The sequence below is a fragment of the Echiichthys vipera genome (genome assembly GCF_963691815.1).
Source record: "Echiichthys vipera genome assembly, chromosome: 20".
NCBI lineage: Eukaryota > Metazoa > Chordata > Actinopteri > Perciformes > Trachinidae > Echiichthys > Echiichthys vipera.
In genome coordinates this window covers 7427058-7451358 of record NC_139845.1, presented here as the reverse complement: position 1 = coordinate 7451358, position 24301 = coordinate 7427058, and the positions used below count along the sequence as shown (strand labels likewise).

The 24301-nt window shown below is 42.2% G+C and overlaps 1 protein-coding gene across 1 annotated transcript; it reads left to right on the top strand.

Annotated features, from left to right (window-relative positions):
- The first annotated feature begins 1025 nt into the window (after positions 1–1025).
- Positions 1026–24143, top strand: gnptab (N-acetylglucosamine-1-phosphate transferase subunits alpha and beta). The gene is made up of 21 exons (XM_083934853.1): positions 1026–1242; positions 3302–3387; positions 3771–3890; positions 4336–4386; positions 5542–5744; positions 6246–6310; positions 6493–6627; positions 14062–14223; positions 14321–14500; positions 14717–14887; positions 14972–15095; positions 15182–15394; positions 16302–17362; positions 17439–17638; positions 17714–17933; positions 18047–18160; positions 18292–18377; positions 18491–18589; positions 18684–18851; positions 20249–20339; positions 22291–24143. Exons 1-21 carry the CDS (start codon positions 1081–1083, stop codon positions 22354–22356), a joined length of 3777 nt encoding a protein of 1258 aa, XP_083790979.1. The 5' UTR covers positions 1026–1080; the 3' UTR covers positions 22357–24143.
- Positions 24144–24301: the final 158 nt, after the last annotated feature.

Below are 24301 nucleotides of genomic sequence, written 5' to 3'. Positions count from 1 at the left end.
TAAACTCAGAATCAGAAATTTGCTTTGTTCAATGCCCACAATAATTAAAAATAAATAAACAATAAGAAAAGTACTGTTGTCAAGAACACAAATAGAAAAATTACCATAAAAATATGAAAAATATACTGTCACATATATAAGAAATGATGTACAATTTAATAGTTAAAAACAACAAAACGTTGTGCAGTTTTGTGCAGGATGTGCAAAAAGTATGGTAGTGGTTGGGGTAGGGGTTGTGCTAAAATGCTCTGGGGGGCTTTTTTAGCATGTTTCAGCCCTTTGAAGCCCCAAACTTTACCATTTTGATTCACACCACTCTCATCTACCTATTTTCAATTAAAACACTCTGATAAACCCACTGTGCACTACCCATCCAGCACCAAATGGCACACAGACAAAGTAAGAAACTAAGATATTCATTCATTCATCTTCAACCACTTGTCCCTGTTGGGGTCGCAGGGGGCTGGAGCCGATCTCAGCTGACATCGGGCGTGAGGCGGGGTCCACCCTGGACAGGACGCCAGTCTATCGCAGGGCACATAGAGACGAACAGAGACAGACAACCATTCACACCCACGGGCAATTTTAGAGTCATCAATTAACCTCACACGTGCACGTCTTTTGGATTGTGGGAGGAAACCGGAGAACCCGGAGGAAACCCACGCAGACACGGGGAGAACAGCTGGTGAAATTGCTAATATAACATAAATTAGCAGATAAAGATATAAATATACTCTTCAAGAGTTGTTAGAGAGCCAAAGAGCTGAAATAAGACTGAATATTGGACTTAAATTCATCAGGAGGACACAAAGACTACTTTAAAGTGATTCTGAAGTGGTAAACTGGCAACTGTTGACCCTGAACGCACCACGGACCCTGAACGCGCCACGAACCCTGCTCCTCCTCGTCACTAGAGGGCGACAGCGAAGCAGCGTCACCACCGACCACCACAGAACAAGCGTGAAATGTATGGTCGTCATGTGTCATGCAGTCTGGCTGGTTGTCAGCTGACAGAGCCGAAGTCGCCTGTGATGTTTACTTTCTTTGTTTAGTGCGTTGAACCCGAGTTTCTGTGAATGAATGCGGCGGTATGCTTCACCGAGGAGAACCATGGTAGTCGTGAACTCGGTGCTGAAGCTGCTGCAGCGGCAGACCTACACCTGTCTGTCCCATCGATACGGGCTCTACCTTTGCTTCGGGGGGCTCGTCCTCATGATAGTTTCCGCCTTTCAGTTCGGAGAGGTGAGCTTCTTCTGTTTTCTTAACTCCTGTCACTTATTATTGGCAGACATGTTTGGTTTTTATCTTGACTGCTGTGTCCTCGGCACCGCCTCACCAGACTCCACTCAAAAAATGGGCTTTTTAAAACGATCTAGCTCCCTAGTAAAGCAATGTATCTTTTAGAGCTTTAATTCACACGTTTTATGAATCTTTAGGGTGTTCCTGCAAATTCGGCATTACATTGAATCACTTGACTTTACGCGTTTAACAGAAACTCCCAAATTCAGAGGCGAGTCTAGAGTCTTCTGGGGCCCTAGGCAAATATTCACAAGGGGGGCCCCTCAAACCATAAGATTATAAATAATCTAACACCAACAAAAAAAAGTAAGAAATGTAAACACTTGAGTTATTTTCGAAGTTAGTTATTTTCAAAATCTGAATATAAACATTTAAAAACTTGTAATTTAAACATATTAATATGAAGAACAATTAAAAAACAGAAGAAAAAAACTTACAGTGGGAGTGGGTAAATTAAGGCCTCCTTAGAGAGATCCGGTCTAACTGCTGTCACTCAGTGCTTTTACATGCACATCAGTATGGCCTTAGCCCGCTTAAGGGAATAATCAAGTTATTGAGGTTCCCCTGTGTACATGAAAGGGTTAAATGGGAAAATGACGGAGTAACTCTTCCTCCGGTACAGTAGGTGGCGCTCTGCAAACATACAGCTAGACTGAATACGCCTTTTTTCCGGTTCACCTTTGTCAAAATCACAAACAGACGACTTTTGGACAGAATTACGACAGAAACGGGTCTTCTTGTTAGTAATGTTACATGCCGTTGCGGAGTCCTCCCTCGGTTTAAAGGTAATGCAATATTTTTTTCAAGTTGTTTTTCGGTGCCGTTGCTTCTTAGTTTATTCTATTTCTGGGTCATAAGCCTCTGCTGAGGAGTGGGGAGCATGCACAGACGAGAAACCTGATAATCCGGGTAAGATTTTAACATGCCAGAGAACTCAGGCCACTAAAGGAGTTATCTACTGTAGGTCTGTATCTGAACTCTGATTTTACCCGGGGTATGGTGTTTAAGAAACCTGGGTATACCTTTAACCCGATTATGATTGGGTTTTTAAACTGCATGTAAACACACTGATTGCAAACTTTGTGCATTGTCATTGCTGTGGATTAAAGTTTGTCAGCACTCAGGGGGCCCCTTACTAGCCTGGGGCCTGAGTAGTTGTCTGTCTGCTGGCCAGTGGCGCCTTCGCTCAAATTCCTTGAAAGAATTGCTTTACATGGCTTCCTAACTGACTGTCAGCTTTCTTGTAAGTTAACCAGTTTGTCGGGGAAGATTTGTAAATGTCACATAAAGCGTTTTGAGAGGTTTGGGTGTTATAATCAGGTTTCGTACCGGTGCTTGAAATCCTTGGAAATGCTTGAATTTTAATGTTGTGCTTTCAAGGTTTGAAAAGTGCTTGAATTTTGGATAAAGTGCTTAAAATGCTTGAAATTGTATCAACATTTCTTTCACAACAAATAGCTATAGAATAGAAATATAATTTCTTATCCTTCTGGTATTACAAAACACTTTTGGTGTTTATAGCTTAATACCATTTCTTTTAACGTGATTTCAATGGAAATAACAAAGGTGAAATGATAATTTATAATATCTCTATGTGTTCGTAGAAATATGTAATTTACCACAACTTTAAAGTTGCTCGAAAAGCTTGAAAATGGACCTTGAAAGGGCTCGGAAAGTGCTTGAATTTGACCTCGGAAAAGGTGTATGAACCCTGCATAATGATATATTTTAAGACTAAATACTGAAAAAACATTCTAAAAGTCTTATTGTCCAGAGCAGATAAGAGGGAACAAGGAAACTGGCCTGTTGTGTTTGGTGTGTGATATTTGGGATGTAGCGATTACTTGTCCTACAGCAGGGGTGCCCAGTCCAGCTCCTGGACTGACTCAGGTGTGTTAGAGCAGGGAGAAACCTAAAACATGCAGGGCAGTAGCTCTCCAGGAGCAGGACTGGACACCCCTGACCTACAGGGTTGTATCCTGTATCCTCTTGTGCTATACAGGTGGTGGTGGAGTGGAGTCGGGACCAGTATCACGTGCTGTTTGACTCATACAGAGACAACGTGGGTGGGAAATCATTCCAAAGCAGGTAGGTGTTTTGAACACATCAAAACAAAAATAAATGCATGCATTTCATTGTTGTGTCACTGCCTCATTTAGAGAAATGGGATGCAGTATAAAGCTAACCTTATTTAAAAACAATCTAAATCTTCTCGGGCGAGGCTTTGAATTAACAACCATATCATATTCACAAATGTTGATGTGAAAACATGTGCCCGCTTTCGGCAAAAACCTTCCTCCGTGCCATACAGGAGTGTTTGTACCTGTCCCTTGAGAGGAATACGAGAGAACAAGGACGAGGAGTAATCATGCATGAACCAAAAATGTATCAGACTCACTGGGGAGAGAAATGGGGTCATGGCGTTGCAGTTTGAGGAGAGTCTTGAGTGCTATGAGTGTTTCTTTTTGCAGGCTCTGTCTACCCATGCCTATAGATGTGGTGTACACATGGGTGAACGGCACAGATGTGGCTCTGCTGAAGGAACTGAAGACGGTCAAAGAGCAACTGGAGGAGGAACAAAAAGCTCTGAGGTAACTGCGAATCCACTGCCTGTGCAAATACTATGGTGCAGTGAAGCGTAATGGTTAGGTAGAATAAACCCACGCCTAAAATTAAATATAAACCTTTATTTTCCTGCAGAAATTCCTTTTCTGCAGTGTGTCCGCAGGGTGTGAGAAAACACACACCTGAATACATTCAGAATTGTAATGCACGTTGAGCAGTAGCATATCATTTTGACTGAGAGAGAGAGAGAGAGAGAGAGAGAGAGAGAGAGATCAAAGGTTAAAATAACTGAGGAGAAAGTTCCTGTTTCATCAGTCTCTGAACATTTCCTCTTCTTTCAGCTGTTAAAATTGTGTCGTTATTCTGTTTATTGGCCTCTACAGGCTCATTTAAACAATACAGCGCTGCAGTGTTGTTACTATAGGTTGTATAACATGAAAATAATATCTTTCACTGTTTTGTTGCACACAGGGAACGCCTGGGAAAAAATGCAAGTGAGACAACTGAAGTGCCAAAAGAGAGGTGATTCTACATAATTTTGTATTTAAATTTGATTCAATTCAATTCAATTTTATTTATAGTGCCAAATCATAACAAAAGTTATCTCAGGACACTTTACAAACTAGGTAAAGACCACACTCTATGACTTATTTATGATTTACATAGACCCAACAATTCCCCCGTAGAGTACCGGGGCAACGAAAACCTTCCCTATAACAGACAGGAACGTCAGACAGACCCAGCTCTGTGGAGGACGGACATCTAAATGTGATATATATATAGACTCAGTTGCCAGTTTATTGTGTCTACTATGTCAATGAAAGGTTGGCTAAATAACAGAAACACCTCAGCATTTGATAAGTTATCCAAATAGAATTTGCACAAATTGAAAACAGCCGTGTTCATTCAGAAGACTGAATCACCGACAAGAACCAAATGCAAATCCAACATTTTCATAAACAAGTCCTGCTCATTGATTTACAGAGTTGCCCGCAAAGGCAAGGGATATGAAAGGGATAGCTAAAGGTATTGCAAAAATATAATTCAATCCAGCTCTGTTACATATTGTTTTTATGAAGCTTATAATGAAGCTTATAACGGGTAATTTTTGTGAAGTATGTCCAGATCTTTTTAGAGGTCATTTGCAAACACATTGACCTTTCGAAACACTGGGAAATGACTGTTAAAGGAACAATGAAACAGCATTGTGTGAATTTGATGTTGCAACCGGAAGTCGGGGTGGGTTACACCACAAGAATAACTGAAGTGTGAACTGGTGGTGCATCAGGAGGCAAAAGCATCGTTAATTACTGATTGGTTATGTTTGCTTGTGACTGTCATATGCAGCACGCTTTCCAGAACGTAAAAGCAATGGAACATTAATTGAAATTTTGTAAAACAAGTGCATGTAGTGGCTTGAAAGGCACATCTTGAAGCTCTCTTTCTGTCAAGAGTAAAAACCCATCTGTGGGTTTTAACTGCAGACACAAAGAGGGACTCGATGCAACATTTTCCACAAAGGAAGCTGTCTGCTGAATGTGTGAACTTGACCCATTTCACACGCATGTATGACTATTTGTAAGTGCAAAACTACAAACTTGGAAGAGGTGGTCGTCTGAGCGAGGGCGTAAGGCGACAATACATTGAGTGAAACGTACATTTTGTGTTTGTTTTCAGTGTTAAGCTAGAATGCCTGCTGTCCCACTGCATCATAGCGCCCATGCTGGCCCTGGACCCAGCTCTGCCGGCCAACATCACGCTCAAAGAGCTGCCGTCAGTCTCTCTCTCCTTCTCTGCTGGCAAAGAGTTGCTGCTGATGAACAAACCCTTCCACCCCTCCACCACCGTCTCTGTTGTTGTCTTCCATTCGCAGGCCGACGGTAAATAAAACCGCATAAAAGACTTCAGAAAAACGCTGGTGTAAAATTAGATCAGCAGAGATCTGACAGGAAAGGAAAAGCTAAAGGATTCAAAGCAGCGTGTGGGAGATTTTCCAGTGGGGATCATAAACCGAAAACCCAGCAGGCAGATTATTGATATAGGGAAGATTATTTTCATTCAAGTATGGTTAATGAGTGATCAGGACATGAGGATGCTGCAAGATAAATCTGTATAACCGGGAACTGCGGCAGCATGAATGATCAATACAGTGAAAAGTGTGAGCCGTCGTAAACTTCTGTAGATATTCTGACGCCTGGACATTTAAACACATGATCTGCTGCTAAATACTGAATCCTGTTAGCAACGTTTAACCATTTAAATGATCTAAACCGACCGATATTAAAAGCCATACATTAGATTTTCTAACATCAAGATGGACATTAGACTTCTGGGCCTGGATATTTAATTTTACCCACTCATTATTCATTGTTTTTTAACAGCTGACAAAGCCTATACAGATGTGTCTAAAGAAGACCCGAAATTCTCTGTGTCCAGATGTTACCTGGTGAGTTTCTAACTATTACATTAACTGTTAAATGCCTGCTGAGCTGTATTAAACTCTCTCTGCATCAACCCACATCCTTAAAATATCCTCCTATCGTAGCAGACCATGATTGTTCAACATTAAAAGGTGTTTTTCTTTTTTATGGACCACTGAAAAATATTTCCTTGTTGTGTGCTTCGCAGACGACGGATAAAGAGGCTCCGGGTCTGATCCACATGCAGTCTCTGGCCTACCTGAGCGGCTTCCCGGCATCCTATAAGGAAACGGAGCAACTGAGACTCAAACTGCCCTCTGCCATAACCAATAAGATCAAACAGGTAGAACTGTTTTTTATTACTTATTATTATAATTATTATAGGCGTTCCCAGGCCAGTGTGGAGATCTAATCTCTCCACCTGGTCCTGGGTCTTCCCCGAGGCCTCCTCTCAGCTGTACGTGCCTGGAACACCTCCCTAGGGAGGCGCCCAGGGAGCATCCTTACTAGATGATCCTGAACCACCTCAACTGGTTCCTTATTATCACACACTTAATTATTATTCATTAATGTCCCGATCCAAGTCTGATACTTATATTTACCTACTGGTGACTAAATATATACTTACTGGTTCAGGACGTCTGTTATTACTTAATTATACAGGGGGTTTTTTTAGCAGTAAAAATCTTACCAGTTAAAATAGTTCTTGGTGGTTGTGTGACGCTCATGAGATCTGTTCATCACAGGAAAAGAAAAGAAATATGACGAAAATAAGGAAACTGCGGCAAATATCTACTAAGCTTTTATTTCGATGTACTCTCAACAACCTGACAAATTTGTTTGTTTTTATTGGAAATTTTATAGGAAAAATATATAAATATATATATTCAACATTTATTCTAATCTATTAATTACAGCAGATTAATAAATTATATACTGGTCAAGCTCGTTCACTAGAGAATATGTGACCCTCTGACATTATTGTAAATGGGTGCTTCTTCCTCCGGTGTTTATTCTTTATTAGGAATAACCCCTCGAGATACATTCTTGATTTCAGTAATACAATATTATACAATAAAGCATCATCAGACAAAGCATTTGGCAAAAAACACAAGATGATTAAAGGAAATCAAATATGACCAAAACAGACATTGAATATCAAATAATACGACATCACAGGACAAGATCTCTGATGTTTTTCAACCTGAGGAAAGAGTCCAGTTTCAAACCAGCAGGCTGCAGAGTTGCACACCTGGCAAATGTACAGTAGACACTCCTGACTTTAAGCTTTCTTTTATTAATTATATGACTAAAGTGATGCAGAGAATGTGCATCATTTATTTAAGTTTTTTTGGAAGTAGTGTCGGTGACCGTCGAGGAAAAAGACGACTGCACTTTGCCACCAGATGTCACTCTCGCAGTGTCCTATCGCAGTGCTTACTACAGATATACTGTACATTTGTGTGTGCACAAATTAGGATCTTTTTATACATCACAGCAGCAGCGTAATCCAAGAAAGGGCTCAACACAAATGTCATATCCTCCTTGGAGAGGAGGCTTCACTGTCCTGCTAAATATGGGCTTTTTCTATTTTAAACAGTTATGTTGTGATGTGGTTAAGGGGCCGCCGTTTAGCTCGGCCTCTAATAATTTTCTCTAATCAGAAGCGTGATTTATATTTTGAGAGTGAGGAATGCCACTAACGAGCGTGGATTACTCTGAAATAATCAAAGAAAACACAACAGTGCAGCCCGGAGCGGAGTGACCCTGTCACACCAACAGAGACGCGGGACGCTCATGAGTCAACAGTTTGTCCCGTCTTCTGATAATGTACTCACACGGCTGGTTAGAATGAATAGGTAATGACTTAGATAACATCTTTTGTAGATAACTTTGTATAAATAAGAACACAAACATGTAGAACAGGGTTGTTATACAACAGTTTTGCACTCAGTGGACTCTTCAGAAGCATGAAAAGTGCTTAAAAATCTTCCTTAACTGTATTTTAAACAATAAGTGGATCGACAAAATCGATTTACGTCATTTTTAAGCTACAATTCCCCAAATTCACTTACAATATATGCTTGTTTTCTGGGTCTTCTTAGAGAGAAAACTGATCGTATTTGTGTTTTGAATGCAGGTCAGACATTTTATAGACCAAACACTTTATTAATTGAATATAAGTCTATTGTTTGTTCCAGCATTGCAGCACTGTGCGTCTTTGCACTGTAGCTCTTACTTTTATATTAAAATAGTGAATTATATTATAATTCCAGTGGCGCTTCTAATCTATTTACTTCATCGAATTATGTATTTTTTAAAAAATCATTCAAGTTTTCTTTTTAAAACGTTAACGATTTGACATACAATAGGTAAATGGATATACATATTGTGGGGAAAAATAATTAAAAAAGACAGCAGAACTGAATAAAATCATTATTATAACAATGAATAAATACTACCACGTCTTTGTATTTTAAAACAGATACAGTTCTTGTTTTGGAGAATCCTCCAGCACTGTTAACTATAGAAAAACGGCGTAATAATCCTTTTAACCACTTTGGAGAGCGTGTCCTACCACAGTGTCCTACCACATAGGGCAAAAGGGAAGATTAGAATCAGCAAAACACTTCTTTATTTCTTTCAAAAATGAACTAATTAGACAGATTTTTCATAACGGGTCTTTACCTAAACTCAATATAGCATTAAAACCTCTCTGGCACAAACTTGCAGAAACCCTGATTATTACAATAATGACTGTACATAATAAATACATAACAACGGGCCAAGAAGCAGCTTCAGGGGAGTCAGACTTCCTGTAAGTTTGTTTGTGATGCTATGATTGACAGTGTTTCATCACCAGACCCAGTTGTCCCATCATTCCCTGCATTTGTCTCCAGGTTTTGTGGTCGCGGTGCAGGTCATGTGATAATAGCTGGCGGCATTCGGGCTGTAACTTTAGCCGGCGGTGCGGGGGTTAACATTAACAACTGTTTGAAGTGGCGCGGCGCCAGCCAGCACACTGAAAGGTCACAAGGATTTTAGTGACCTTCCCTGCACTCTTGGGCACACCCTGTTATCTCAGACATGCTTCTGTATGTCGTGGTTTTACCTGTTTGGGGTCTTTAATCTTTAAGGGCGCTGCAGGATTAAAATGGAGGGTCTGGTATTAGGGGAAGAGATGATACTGGTCATGTGAAGAGTCCTGGATGGAAAGTGAGTGAGTGTGTGTTTGTCTGAGAGGATTCTTGGCACACGGGGCCACCACACAATACACAGTTAGGGTTTCAAGGTGTTTCCTGGTGTTGCCTGGCCGATTCTATGAAAGACAGATGATGTGCATAGTGCGGAGGGAGAGGTTCAGCGGTGAGAGACGGACGGTATTTATAGCTGGTGTTAGACCGAGTGCTATGGTGATGAAAGCTGCCCCACAACCCCGGTCATCTGCCCCCAGTGTTTGTGTACATACAAGCCTGCTGATGCGTCTGTATTAGTGTGTTTTTTTTAAGTGTTTGCAGTTGTCTGCGAGGCGTCTCATTTTCACTACGAAGCAAAATCCAAAGGTTTTTATTTCTCATACAGGACGATAATACTATCTACTTTATTAATGCCTATTGGGAAAATTCAATTTCCATTATGTTTTCAGACACATAGGAATTACACACACATGCATACGCAGTGGAGAGATGTCAGAGCAGAAGCTCCTGAGCAGTTGGGGGTTCGGTGCCTTGCTCAAGGGCACCTCGGCAGTGCCCAGGAAGCGAACTGGCAGTCCAGTCCACACACCATACTTGGTCCGTTTCCAAGCCAGGTCCCTACGGACTGAGCAGTGCCACACTCTCGGAGGCTGTGCTAAAAAGGCTGCTGTGCAATAAAGCTTAATAATAATAATAATAATAATAACAAAAATAAGAATTAGAAAAAGAAGCGTAAAGGATAAAACATGCATGTAATATAAGTATTTAAATGCTAAAGTGTATGTTTAGGTAGGCTGTGCATTTTTTGCTGATTTTAAAAATGTACAAATGTCACAGTTTAAAGGCAAATCTTGAGTAGAGCCTTTATAAACATTAAGAAATGAGCTGTGAAACCTCTGTGCATTCAGTTTAATTATATGTTTTTTATAAAGGGCTGCAACTAGTGATTATTTTCAGTATCAGTTGATCTGCTGATTATTTTTAGTCTTTAATATGTCAAAAAATTGTAACTGAGAATGCCAAATACAAGTTCCCAGAGCCCAATACGATATCTATCGCACTCACACTGTCCGTCCGTACCGTGCCCAAACATCTTTTACGGGTAAAGCCTAGTCCGCTTGATCAGTTTGAGTGCAACCGCACCGCGCCTACCTGCGGCCAGATACCTTTCTAGCATACCCTGCACTGGAAAATTCAAGAAATTTCAGCGATTCAGGAATGTCATACGGTGGATAAAAAGATCATTAAAACGGTGTCAAAGTAAGCTATTGTGTCTTATTTAGATCTTCAATAATAGCATAATGAGACTGAATCGCCATTTGGTTTCACTTGATTGATTTTTATCATTTGAATGTGTTTTCTCTGATTCAGATATGTGGGACCAGGCTAATTCAGTATGTATTTCAGCTAAAGATGTCATGAAAGACTTTTAATATGTGGCTTTTATGTTTGTCGCACCCGTCCCAGACATCTGTCAACAGAAAACTAGATTGCTTATTTCAAGACTCATTAAAAATCAACACGTCACGTTAACAATGTTAGCTAGATTATGTAAAGACCTGGGTGGGTTTTCTCCAGCTTCCTCTGGTCATCTGCCAGTGTGTCAGTGATGCGGGATGACGCAGCTTCAGCTCAGATGAAGCCGTCTATTGTGCTGCACGCCACCACAGCATCTCAATCCACCTGCTTCCATAGATCACTCACCACGAGGTTAATTGGTTTACCCAGAGTGTCAGCGCAACTTTTCTCCAGACTAATTACATTTTCTCTTTCCTCTGCATTGACATACAGGCCACAGTGATTAGTTTTTAATACGCCGACACTAAAACTCACACGGGACGGGACACGAGGAATAACTTCAGCTGCTTTCAAATGTGGGACAGGAACTTCCTCACAGAAGAATACCCTGACTGCACGTCCCGTCTTATGTTTCACAGATAGGAAAAATATTATCTTCCTATTACAGAAGCAATTACTAGACTCGTGGCTGTGTCCTATCCTATCTCTGACCTCATGTCTTAAGAAATCCTGTAAATTCTTACAGTAGCACTCGTCCTCTCTTGCCTGTATCAAGTCTAGAATTAAGCGCTAGACTACTCGAGATGTCAATAGCTAACGTAACCTTTTTCAGGGTTTTATCTTCTCAATTATCAGCCATTTCAAAATGAATCACCCTGGCAGGCAATATATATATATATATATACACCTATTAATACAGCCTACGGGTTGAGATGCTTTTCAATCACTATAATTCAGTGATTATGTTGTTCCTCATCCTCATTTTCATTGTCATATAGACCCAACAACAGGGCTGTAAGTTATTTAGAATTTGGGACAGGGTATGCAGTCCTAATGTTATGTAAAAGTTAAATTTCCTATACTAAAATTAGATTTTTTCCCCTAAATAAAATAGAATAGAATAGAATAGAAAAACTTTATTGATCCCAAGCTGGGAAAATGCAGTTAGGAAGCATGTTAATGTAATGCCAAAATCCTAAATGTCATCCTAAACTGATGATGAAGAGAGGAGTTTCGACAGTCTTGGCACAATTTTTTGATATTTTTCCTTGAACAGACACTATACAAAAAGGACGTTTACCTGCCATCTCCTTAAATTCAGTATGATAGATTTCCACAGCACTAACTCCATCATGTACAACCGTCATGTTCTCATTTCGTTCTTGAAGTAAGTGAATCTTATTTTGCCGTCCAAAACCCAAAGATACTCACTTTACAACCGAACAAAGAAGCAAATCCTCTCATTTGAGCAGCTCGAAGCAGAAAATGAACACTTGTTACATGATCCACTCATTCTTCCGGGACAGGTTAAATCATTTTTTATTTTTACTGTGACAGATTACTCAACTATGTGCCGAGTCTGTGTGTTTGAAATAGTTTACGCTTCCAGGCAGGCAGGCACGTGCCAGTGTTAGGCCACCACACACCTCCGCCTTTGTGTGCATGTGTTAGAGCATTATCATGACTATAAAGAGAGCTATAATAAAGATGGCAATGTGATCCGGGGCTTGCTGCTCCCCACTGGGTTTATAAGACACAGATAATCCTCCTCACCTAAAAACAGGAGCAGAGAAAAACAAAGGGAGGCAGTCGAGTTCACGCGAGATGTTTGGGTTCAGTGTAGGATGACGGAGTGAGACGGGGTGAGTCTCTTTTCTGGGAAGCTTAGATTTTAAGAGATGAGAGAGGCCAGACACAGTTTGACAGTTTGATTGTTTGACACAGGCCAGGGGTATCTCTTTCTTTCTCACACACACGCACACACAGAGTCCTCCGATGCCTCACATATCTCTCCTGAGATCAGACGGAGAGTCCTCTCGATGTGACCCTCATGTGGAAGATGACATCACAGAATTTTCCGAAACTCTCACCTCTTCTCACACACACACACACACACACACACACACACACACACACACACACACACACACACACACACACACACACACACACACACACACACACACACACACACACACACACACACACACACACACACACACACACACACACACACACACACACCACTGCAGTACACCACACAAGCATCATAGCCGCTTTTATCTGACCTCTGTATCTGCAGGGTCAGAGGTCACCCTGTTACTCTTGTCATTCCCAGACTTCCAGAAACCTTCCTGTCCCCGTGATAGACTGATGAAATCACATGCTGGAGGCTAAACCACAGTTCTGCTAGCATGTGACATTAACTCTGAGAAATTGCTGTTTAGGACGTTCCCACTGTGTATGTGGAGATTTTTGAGTTGAAGTGAAGTTACTAAACAGTTGACATGTCGTCTCCTGTGGTTCTGGAGGGAACTGGACATGACTCTTTTGCACTGTAAACTAATAACAAGCAGTGTTGCCAACTCTTTTCCGATGAAAGTTACTAGCATTGGCTTAGAACATGGGTGTCAAACTGATGGCTGTAGGTTTTCATTCCAACCAATCAAAAACACACCTGGTCCAACAAATCAACTGTGTGAAGACAGTTCAGGTGATTGGGTAAGTCGAGTCAGGTGTGTTCTTGCTTGGTTGGAATGAAAACCTGCAGCCACACGGCCCTTTACTGGATCAGTTTGACACCCATGGCTTAGAAAGTCACCAAACGTTGCTGAGAGGGTGTGAATATACCAATACAAGTTGGCAACACTGATAACAAAACTCGTGCCATTTTTTTCACTCTGTGAGCGTCAAAAGCAAAAGTATGGCCAACTACACTGACACAATCACCATAGAAGTGTTATTCAAGCCCCACTGCATCCCCATTTGCACCACAATGCACAGAGAGCTAATATAGCGTCAGCCAACTTGGCTAAATAACCACAAAGCACCACATTGTGTTAAAAAATCAATATATATGATTGGTTGACACTTCACTGCATTATTAGAGCACTAAAAAAAGTTGAGCACAGGTCAAGTTGGTAGTCTGCACGCCTGTCATGCAGCTCCAAGTTTCGGGTGTCAGTTTATCGCTCGTCGTGTGAACACAGCAGAAGAGTTTACCTCCACATCAGCAGCCCTGTGAGCTGTGCATTGATATTTCCACTTTATTTGTCCCACAGTTTGAGTTGTACTCTGAGGCCAGCATAGCCCTGCTCCACCTGAAAACCCCGCAGGATTTCACCGATCTGACCCAGCAGGCCAAAAAGAACCTGACCCTGGATGGAAAAGAGTTAACCATCAGCCCTGGCTACTTGTTTTGGGACCTCACCGCCATCTCACAGGTACACCAGGTCCTCCCTGAAACCCTGTCAGCTGCTGGTCACTATGATGAATAATAAGATGCAGACTTAATATGTATTTGTTTTTTTCTCCCTCCAGTCCAAACAGGATGAAGATGTTTCAGCCAGCCGATTCGAGGACAACGAGGAGCTGCGCTATTCGCTGCGTTCTGTGGAGAAACACGCCCCCTGGGTGCGACACATCTTCATCGTCACTAACGGGCAGATTCCCTCCTGGCTCAACCTTGATAACCCCAGAGTTACAGTTGTCACACATAAGGTAAAATTTAAGTCTTGACTTCCTCCACACTGCACTGAACTCCTACACAGGGATGGTTGGTCGGCTTATTTTTAGTTTAACACAATGTCTATGTGTTATACAGTCAAACTCACGCCCTTTTCAAGGCACGCCTACTTGTCACAGAACTACGCTTTTAGAAATTACATTTTTAGCGTATTATTATGTCATGTTAATATGTTTTTATTTGACTTCCAGGACGTCTTCCTGAACAACAGCCACCTTCCCACTTTCAGCTCCCCCGCCATAGAGACCCACATCCACCGCATCCCAGGGCTCTCCCAAAAGTTCATTTACCTCAACGATGATGTGATGTTTGGCAAAGAGGTCTGGCCGGACGACTTCTACAGCCACTCGAAAGGACAGAAGGTGCAAATGCAACATAACAAAGTGCTGCAGTTGCAGTGTACAGAATTCATGTCTTCAATCTTTTCTTTCTTCACCTCCCTGCAGGTGTATCTTACATGGCCTGTCCCCAACTGTGCTGAGGGCTGCCCAGGATCTTGGATCAAAGATGGGTACTGTGACAAAGCATGCAACAACTCTGCCTGTGACTGGGACGGAGGAGACTGCCTCGGTAAAGAGATCCACTCCGTCTCTCCTGTGTAAATAGGCTACTTTTTTTGGTTCACGTTCTAATATGTTTTTCCTTTTCTCTGACAGGTGCAGCTGGGAACAGTCGATTCGCGGCTGCGGCCGGTGGTGGGCCCGGTGGAGCTGGTGGAGGGGTGTGGCAGTTTGCAGGTGGTCTAGGAGGTCTTGGTGGGATGTCGTACTGTAATCAAGGCTGTGCCAACTCCTGGCTGGCAGACAAGTTCTGTGACCAGGCCTGCAATGTTCTCTCCTGTGGTTTTGATGTCGGAGACTGTGGCCAAGGTGAGTAAACGGTCCCATATTGTAAAAAGGGAAAATTTCATGTCTTTTTTTATTATGTAGCAGATTGAGGTGTTATATAAATCCTGTAAAAGTATCAAAACGCTCAATCCACAGAGAAATGCACACAGCCCATATTCAGAAACTGTGTCTTTAAACGAGCCGTCATGACTTCTCTATAGTTGTGATGTCACAACTATATCATATATAGGTAGAAAGTGACGCTGCAGTGCTGTTATAGTCATTCCCCAGTTGCAGTGGTGACAAAACACGTGCAAGACCCAGATACACTGACCATCAGAGGGGTCTTAAAATAAAGAGTTTTTTTGGAACATTAAAGTAAGTTTGAACCTGAAAATGAGCATGATATGGGACCTTTAAAATAAAATGCATACTATATTTTATAGCCATAGTTGCTTTATAACAACTTAATGTGGCATTTGGGACATTTCAGGTTAAAGGATAGATCTGGGTATATGCTGAAGTATAAAATGTAATGTAGTGCTGTAGACACTGACTGTAATGGAAACTACCACAGAGGTGGTCATGAGTATTTTCTTAGGTGTTTATATGTCTGTCTGTAGCCAGACACTGTAGTGATGTCGCAACTGTGCAAGTCACAAAAACTTACAGGGTGTAGTTGAGATCAAAATGAAGTTCAAACAAAGGTGTGATCCAAACAAGGGGGCAGGAGAAGGGGGGGTAGGAAGTAGAGGAAAGGCCATTGCTCTCCCATTTTATGCCCCTGGCTTGATTTGATAATGATGTTTCAACAAGACCAAAAGGAAGGAAGTTGCAGAGTATTCAGGAATAGTATTATTATATGTATTATCACAGGATTTGTTGTTGATGACAAAAATGTGGAATATCTGCAGCCTTTTCATTTAGTATGTTTTCATTTCTGTTGTAGAGCACTTTGGCGAGCTACACCATGTCACCCTGCTCAGGGATCAGAGCCTGTACACCCTCCCAGTAGGTGAAAACAAGCCATATTTCAGCTTTGATGGGCTGGCTCGCAGAGTCTCAGAGGCCCAAGTCAGCGACAACCCAGTGCTTCGCCACACCTCCGTTGCCAACAAGTGGAAGACCATTCACTTGCTGCTCCATCCGGGCCAGAACGCCACCCAGATCCAGTACAATCTCACTTTCCAGCGAGAAGACGACACAGAGTTCATAATGACCTTCAGCGTAGCTGTCAACACCCGTGAGGTCCCTCAGTCTAACGTGTCCCAGGCTGCGAGCAACGACGTCAGCAAAGAGCCAAAGCCGACCCTGACTCCAGAGCCCCCAGTCCCGTTCTCAGATATTCCTGAGAACAAACGGGGTCCTAAGATCCAGAAGAGGCAGCCTGGTGAACCTCAGGTTGTCATAGAAGTTCTTTCACTGAATGCGTCGCTCCTACCAGCTTTTGTGCAAAGTGAGCTGCAAAAGCTGGAGGAGAAGCTTCTGATCGGTGACATTACTATAAAGGGTTATAACCTTACGAAGGCTGAACTCCTAAAACCTTACAAGACACTGGCTCAGAAGCAGCAGGCCATCGATTCAAAGCCAGCTAATGAGGGTGCAGCCAAGGTCCAGGGAGGGCCCTATAAAAACTTGGAGCGGGGGCCGCAGGAAGAGAAAGCTGGAAATATCCTTCAGAAAAATCAAAACTCAAGAGACGAAACGTCCAGGAAAGATGCGACTGTGCAGCAAAAACCTGTCACTCCTCTCATCCCTGTCGATATTGATGATAAGCATGAGAAAGACTTTGTAAGTCCCAAACATTATAATCTGAATGCTGCCATCGAGAGGCCTTTGACTTCCAAACTGTTAAGCAGCATTTCCAAAACCAAGAGCACAGAGAGTCAGGCCGAGCCGGCCAACGATGCAGGGGGAGCTCCAGTCGGGAGGAGACTCCAACACTTCATCTCTGCAGACAGAGGCTTCCTGCCCTGGGAGAGGAGGAAATACTTCCAGAAACTACTCGAAGTAAGAAGGGTTTCTACTTTTCTAGTTAAGCATTTTGTTTTATTTGGATATTAAACTCTTTGTATTGATTCTATAGGAAGAGGAGCGTTTGCAGAGAGAGCTATCTTATGAGGCTGACGGTGCCGCCGCCGGCCGAAGGCTGCAGGACACTTTTGCCGACTCCCTGCGCTACGTCAACAAGCTGCTCAACGGCCAGTTTGGCTTCACGTCCCGCAAAGTCCCCGCGCACATGCCTCACATGATCGACCGTCTCATCATGCAGGAGCTGCAGGACACGTGAGTCAGTCGCAGATTCTTTGTTTACAGATGTTCCTAAGGAGGGGACATCTTAAACGGCTCTTTTTCCTTCAGATTCCCGGAGGAGTTTGACAAGACGTCAGGCCATCGTGTTCGTCACCCAGAGGACATGCAGTTCGCCTTCTCGTACTTCTACTTCCTGATGAGTGCTCAGCAGCAGCTCAACGTGTCCGAGGTGTTTGACGAGATCGACACCGACCACTCGGGCATCCTGTCTGACCGAGAGATTCGAACTCTGGCCACAAGGATCAACGACCTGCCCCTCAGCCTCCAGGTCAGCCCTTGTTTGCATACTTATAGCATAAGGCTTTGAGACTTGTCAGCTAATCGTTCACAAGATTTCTTGTGGTTTGGAAGTGTGTAATATTTCTTTGTTGCGTTTTCTAGGACCTGACAGGCCTGGAGCAGATGTTGATAAACTGCTCAAAGACTCTGCCAACTAACCTGACCCAGCTCCACCTGGTGAACCCGACTCAGGAGGCCTACTATGACCCCAGCATGGTGAGCCATACTGAAGAAAAGAGAAACAAGTTTCCTGTCCTGCACTTGAATACATCATTAATATAAGTTATTGTAAATCCTCTGCAAAGGAGTTTTCAATGCTGATATTCTGGACTGTTTTTAATCCGCAGCCTCCTGTCACAAAGGGCCTCGTCCTCTACTGCAAAGCCATAACAGAACGCATCCAGAAAGCCTTTAGAGACCAAAATAAGTACAAGTGAGATCTTCTAAATACCATTATTCAGTCTGAAAAAATTCTAACACAGATATTTTCCATGGCATAGCTTTGCTGTTGCTGCTGCTGCTGCTAACATGTGCTCTGTTGGACAGGTTTGAGATCATGGGGGAGGAGGAGATAGCTTTCAAGATGGTGCGCACAAATGTGTCCCATGTGGTCGGCCAGTTAGACGACATTAGGAAGAATCCCAGGTGGGAAAAATAACACAGCCAAAGTTCACCTCTTTACCATATTGGCTTCTAAATCGTATTAACGTCTGTATTATTTTAATGTATCCCCCAACAGGAAGTTCATCTGTCTGAACGATAACATCGACCACAGCCACAAGGACGCCGCAACAGTGAAAGCTGTGCTGAGAGACTTCTACGAGTCCATGTTCCCGCTGCCGTCTCAGTTTGAACTGCCAAGAGAGTATCGCAACAGGTTCCTCCACATGGAAGAGCTCCAGGAATGGTAGGATGTGACGTTTAGAGACAATTGAGACATTGAAAGAGTTTGAGTTGCTGTTGTGACTGCAACAATTATTAGCCACAACAGCAAAGTTCTGCTAATATATTAGATTAAAATGGTGAACATAGTAAGGATTATGTCTGCTAAACATCAGCACATTACATAGCATTGTTATAGTGGGCATGTTGCTGATATTTGCATTCAGCTCAAAGCGCTGAGTCAATACAGTACTGCTCTTACTGTCAGTATTTTTTTTAATTAAAGGTCTAAAAAATAGTAAAATAAAATAGTAAAATAGCCCATCACAAGTTCCCTGAGACCAAGGTGACATCTTCAGCATGCTTATTTTATCCGACCAACAGTTACAGTAATATGAAGAGGAAAAACATTAAATCCTATCATTTGAGAAAGTAGATCATACAAGTGCATGTTTGACTTTTGACAGAATTTCTTAGCGTTGGTAATAACGCGACTCCGACAGACATTTCTCTGCTCCAGGCTGAGCTGGGCGACACAGCACTGCAGTGTTTCAGTGGAATTAATCAATAACCAGCGAATTAGCCATAATTTCTGAGAAAAGCGCAGTGAATTTCAACCTGCATGCACGTCTGTTAAGCCTAATATTGTTGAGACAGAGCAGCTAATGTTAGTAGCAGAGCAACAAGTTAGCAACGGTAAGAGTCTCACACAGAGTTGAAATGTAAACACTGTGCTGCAACAGGTGTCTGTCACTTGTTTTATGTTGTATATAAAAATAAAAGAATATACGAATACCAAAATTTAAAACTGAATATCTACCCAACGAACAAATATCCCAAAGTCAAATATTCGGGCTCACCCTAAAAATAATGTAAACATGTGAACATGTTCTAATAGAAAGTAAGCATAACACGGGAAAAGCACACAAAACGGCACTCTATCAGTCTTTGTTGCATGTGAGCTGGTCATTTATCAAGCTCTTTTTTACCTAAACACCCTTCGATCAGAATTTGTGGCTGTCACCGCGTGAGACCGAGTGTTGCCAGGTTGGAGCAGTGGGAATCCCTGAGGGCTTTAGAGGGTTTTTGTCCGGGATCCAGCCTCACATGGAGGCTTTAAAATTAGACCAAGCGGCTTCAGATCAGTCGCTCGCTCTAAGATACTTGCAAGACCATCACACAGCTGAGCCTCCCGTCTCCTCCTCTGCCTCCCCTCCTCCCCCTTTCTGTCTTTGAGTTAGTAAAGTAGCAGGCAGATGGCGTTGGGTGATGTCACCTTGTCACCCTGTTGCCCTGCTGCCCTCTGCATACATCATGTTTCCTTCTTGTTACATCACGGCACAGCTCTCCTCCAGTGAGCCGTGCCAAATCTGTTCTCTTTCTTTACTTAAAACTCCCTAAAATGTTTTTTTTTTCCTGCAGGCGTGTGTACCGAGACAAGCTGAAGTTCTGGACACACTGTGTCCTCGTGACGCTCGTCGTCTTCACCATCATGTCCTTCTTTGCCGAACAGGTCAGCGCGTCCACGTCGGACCACACCCCCGCATTCACACACACGGTTTATTTACACAGGACACTCAAACACCTCTCCGCTTCCATGATTCATCTCTGAGCTATGATTCAGGCCTTTGCTATCGAAGTGCCACCCGGCGGTGCGTCCCTCTCATGTGTCGTGTTAGTATGAACGGCTGAGCCAGGACCTGACTGTACAGAAATGAAAGAAGCTCAGAAGTCCTCTGTGAAATGCAAGACTTGTCTGTCTTTGTTGACTTGGGTGAGACAGCAGTTGTACTCACTTTAACCTTCTTTGCTGCCAGATGAGTGGGATTTCTAGCTGAAGGAACACCCGAAGAACATTATAGTGACTTAAAAGTCAGGACAGTGTTCTTGGACAACTGTTCTGTCAAATTCTTCCAGTTTGTTACTTGAAAGAGATTAAAACAAATGGCAGGAAATGTTAAACAAATACTTCTCTGCCAAGGTTTGACATTGAGCTGTTGTGAGGCGCTCCCCTAATCCAAAGGTTTCTAGTTTCTCCTTAGCGAACCTAAAGAAAGGTCAATAGTTGCAGTGACCTTAGGAGAATTTCCTCCCCTCAGCAACCTGTCGGACCAGCGATCCCAGTTAGGAATGTCCGGCCAGTGTCTCCTTCACCACACAGACAGACTTTTGATGTCTTTTTTGGCACCAGACAAGCCTGGCTGTTATTAAGACGGAGACATTTGAGTCAACTTTGTACAGTTTAGATTAGAGAGATCAAAAGTGCCTTCTCTCCAGAGAGGGAGGAGATCTTACTCTGCTGCCCAACTTCTAAGATTATCTGTGCTTTCCCGGGTTACAGAGTCCTTTTGAGTTACCAAGTCTTCATTATTTGAAGGCTAGTTTAACATTTTGGTAAATAGGATGATTTTAGAACATGGAAACCACTTATATCTGTCCGCTAAATATGAAGTCAGCAGCGGGTTAGCTTAGCATAAAGACTGGAAACAGAGGGAAACTTGAAAAGAATCTACATTTACCAAACCTAATCTCTAACACATTATATCCCCTTTGTTTCATTTGTACACTTATAAACACAGTGTAAAATCGACTTACCGGACCACTTCTTGGCTCTAAGCAGTTGCTAGGATAGCGAAGTCATGACCCACCCTACTCTGCCACTGATTGGCTATTGGTTCGTTAGGGTAAGAATATCAGGGTGAGCCAATTAGAAGCAGAGCAGGGGCGGTCATAACTTTGTCATCCTCGTAAAAAAATATATTGCGTAGGTATGTAACATTAACACGGCGAATTGTTATTTTACCTTTTTTTTTTTAAACAGAATAATCAATGAAAGATTTAGATTATTGCAGAAGATTAGATCAGACGAACAAAAGTTTATGATACTTACACGTTTTGTTCATTAAGATAATTTTCGTTTAAGCGTAAATGCTATCACCAGAAGTAAAAAGCTAATGTTGGACTATAAACGAAGTACACCACGGTGACATGCTGTTAACCAAGCTTCCAACATGTTTATATATTATTTATTTATATTATAGATGCGTTTCCATATTCGGCGTGATGACATTTAATGTCCCTGACAACTCCTCAACGTCTCATTTAGCCACTTGTTAGCAGTCGCCTTTTTAAAGACACGTACAAGCTTGAAAATTTATGAGCGGGGGTATTTACTGATGTATTTTAAGTTGCGTATAAAAACGTGAAAATCCCTTCAGCTCGTGTTAACCACAGACCTTATTTCAGCCATCTAACCAAAGACCCATTCAAAACACCCAGTGACCGTGGCGTAATTGCCAAAATGCCAACTCACTTCTGGCGTATAGCTTCAAGAGTAAACATCTCCACCCTTCTCTATCACAGTCATCCTCTTGCTGACAAACGGCACAAAGCTTTTTTTGTCTTTTCCTTTGCTGCATGCTGTTTCTAATTATACCATTTCCTCTTCTTCCCTCTCCCTGCAGCTGATTCTGCTAAAGCGAAAGCTGTTCCCGAGACGCAGAGTGAACAGCAACCCTGAGCGGGTGTGAAAGAGAGGAGAGACTCCCTCTCTTCTCCTTTCTACACTTCAACAGCCTCCACACTTCTCTCTCTTCTGCTCAGTAGAGGGGATTCAGGCCGGGGGGACCGGGTGGGAACAGGAATCTGAAGTCCTCGGTGCTTGTGTTGCATCAGCAGAGGCAGAGAATAGAGACTCATGTGAGATGGTGATGAAACGTTCTTTCAAAAGATGATGGACGGAGCTGGCCGGTGAAAGGAATAGCAGCCAGAAAGAAGACGCCTGTAATTCTTCTTTTCCTCCACCGGAGGCATCCAAAACTTTTGTACAACACACACACACACACACATACACAAACACAAACAAACACTCCCTCCACGCTGCAGCACCCTCCACGTGTCCTGCTCTCACCCTGTCTTTGATTGATGTGCTGTTAAAGTGTGAAACATTTGACAGCGGACCAGGACCTGAGTGTGTACGTGCGTGCGTGCGTGCAAGTTTGACCATAAAATAAACGAACTATTGTGTTTAAAGCTCAAACCATAAGCAGATTTATCGATCTGTGTTTATCGCTTGAGTGACTTTTCAAAGAGAAATGCTTCACATTTGCCGGTACTAGTTTCTTAAGTGTGAGTATTTTCTCTGTTTTATAGCATCATTACTTGATTATCCTTCAGTTTGGGGCTGTTCAAACTAACAAACACATAAAAAGACGTCACCTGGGGTTGCAGCAGCACCGGTTTCATGGCATACTGTGGTATGAAAATTGGCGGTTATCATTCTGTGTACATTTGATTATCTACGCTATTGAAAAAGGGAAACTTTTTACACATACTTCCATTTTAAATAATGGTTTCAAATTTAAATTATTATAAAGTTTGTTCGAGGAAAAAACTCCTTGTGTTTTCATCCCTTTTTAAGGGTCATTGTAACTGAATGATAAGGATAATGGTGTAATACCGTGAAACCGTGATGTATTCTGAGACGGTTATTGCGTAATTGCGTACGGCAACAACATCACCTGATGTGTGCTGGGAAATTGCGATGGACATTTTTTCTTTTTCCAGACAAAACGATAAATGAAGAAAAAAAAAAAAGAATCTGTACTTGCAGCCCTGGTTGTGTTTGGCTTTTATCGCTACGGCTTCATTTTAAAGGAATGAAAGAAAAAGTACATATAGGATGAATAAGATAATTAATTTAAGTGTTGGCTGTTATTATCTTTGTTGTCTCTAAAAACATGAAAACTTGAAGTGCCTTCTTTGTTCCTTCCTGCTTGTTTGGACATATTGTTTATCTCCTGTTGTTATTTAGTTTGTTTTTTACATGTCTTCATATAAATGTTGGCCACGTGACAACACGATCTAGTGTTATTTACAATGAATGGGACATAGGATAATATGATTCTTAATGTGGTACAAATGTAATTGATTGTTGGAGCTACTATAAGTGTTACTACAGCTTTCATAGCCACCTGTATGTGTGTCCCTGTGGGACTCAACAGGCCCGCTACTGTCTGAAATTCAGACCCCCTCAGCATGTTCAGTAACTTATTTCGATTGTATTATTGTCACAGTGAGCCCAGTGACTGATGCATCTCATGCCACAGAGTGTAAATAGACAACCTCAGACAATGCTCGTCAACGTTTCCTCTGAATCTCAGTTTTACAGAAGTCTTTATTATGTCAGGGAAGTAGTGACTACTCATCGCTGTCAGCGTTTTTACTGCTGCCGTAGAAGTCATGTGATGTGCGATGTCAGCAGGCGAGGCGATGAGTAACACGTGTAAAAATGGGATTCCCTCAGATTGCAGCAGTCCAGTGGCTCCTCTGACTGAAATAAAATGTGGTTTGGTTCAGTCACCCTGGTGTTTTTGTCATGTGTGAATACAACTTAGTACATCGAGTACGATTCTGAGGTACCTGACTTGAGTATTTCCATTTTGTGCTGTCTTCTACTTCTACTCCACAACATCT

Excerpts from the sequence above, each read along its gene's own strand:
- gnptab (XM_083934853.1), top strand. The coding sequence starts at position 1,081 with ATGCGGCGGTATGCTTCACCGAGGAGAACCATGGTAGTCGTGAACTCG. Across the intron at positions 3,388-3,770 it reads GGGAAATCATTCCAAAGCAG|GCTCTGTCTACCCATGCCTA; the intron begins GTAGGTGTTTTG and ends TTCTTTTTGCAG. Across the intron at positions 17,639-17,713 it reads ATGCAGGAGCTGCAGGACAC|ATTCCCGGAGGAGTTTGACA; the intron begins GTGAGTCAGTCG and ends TTTTTCCTTCAG.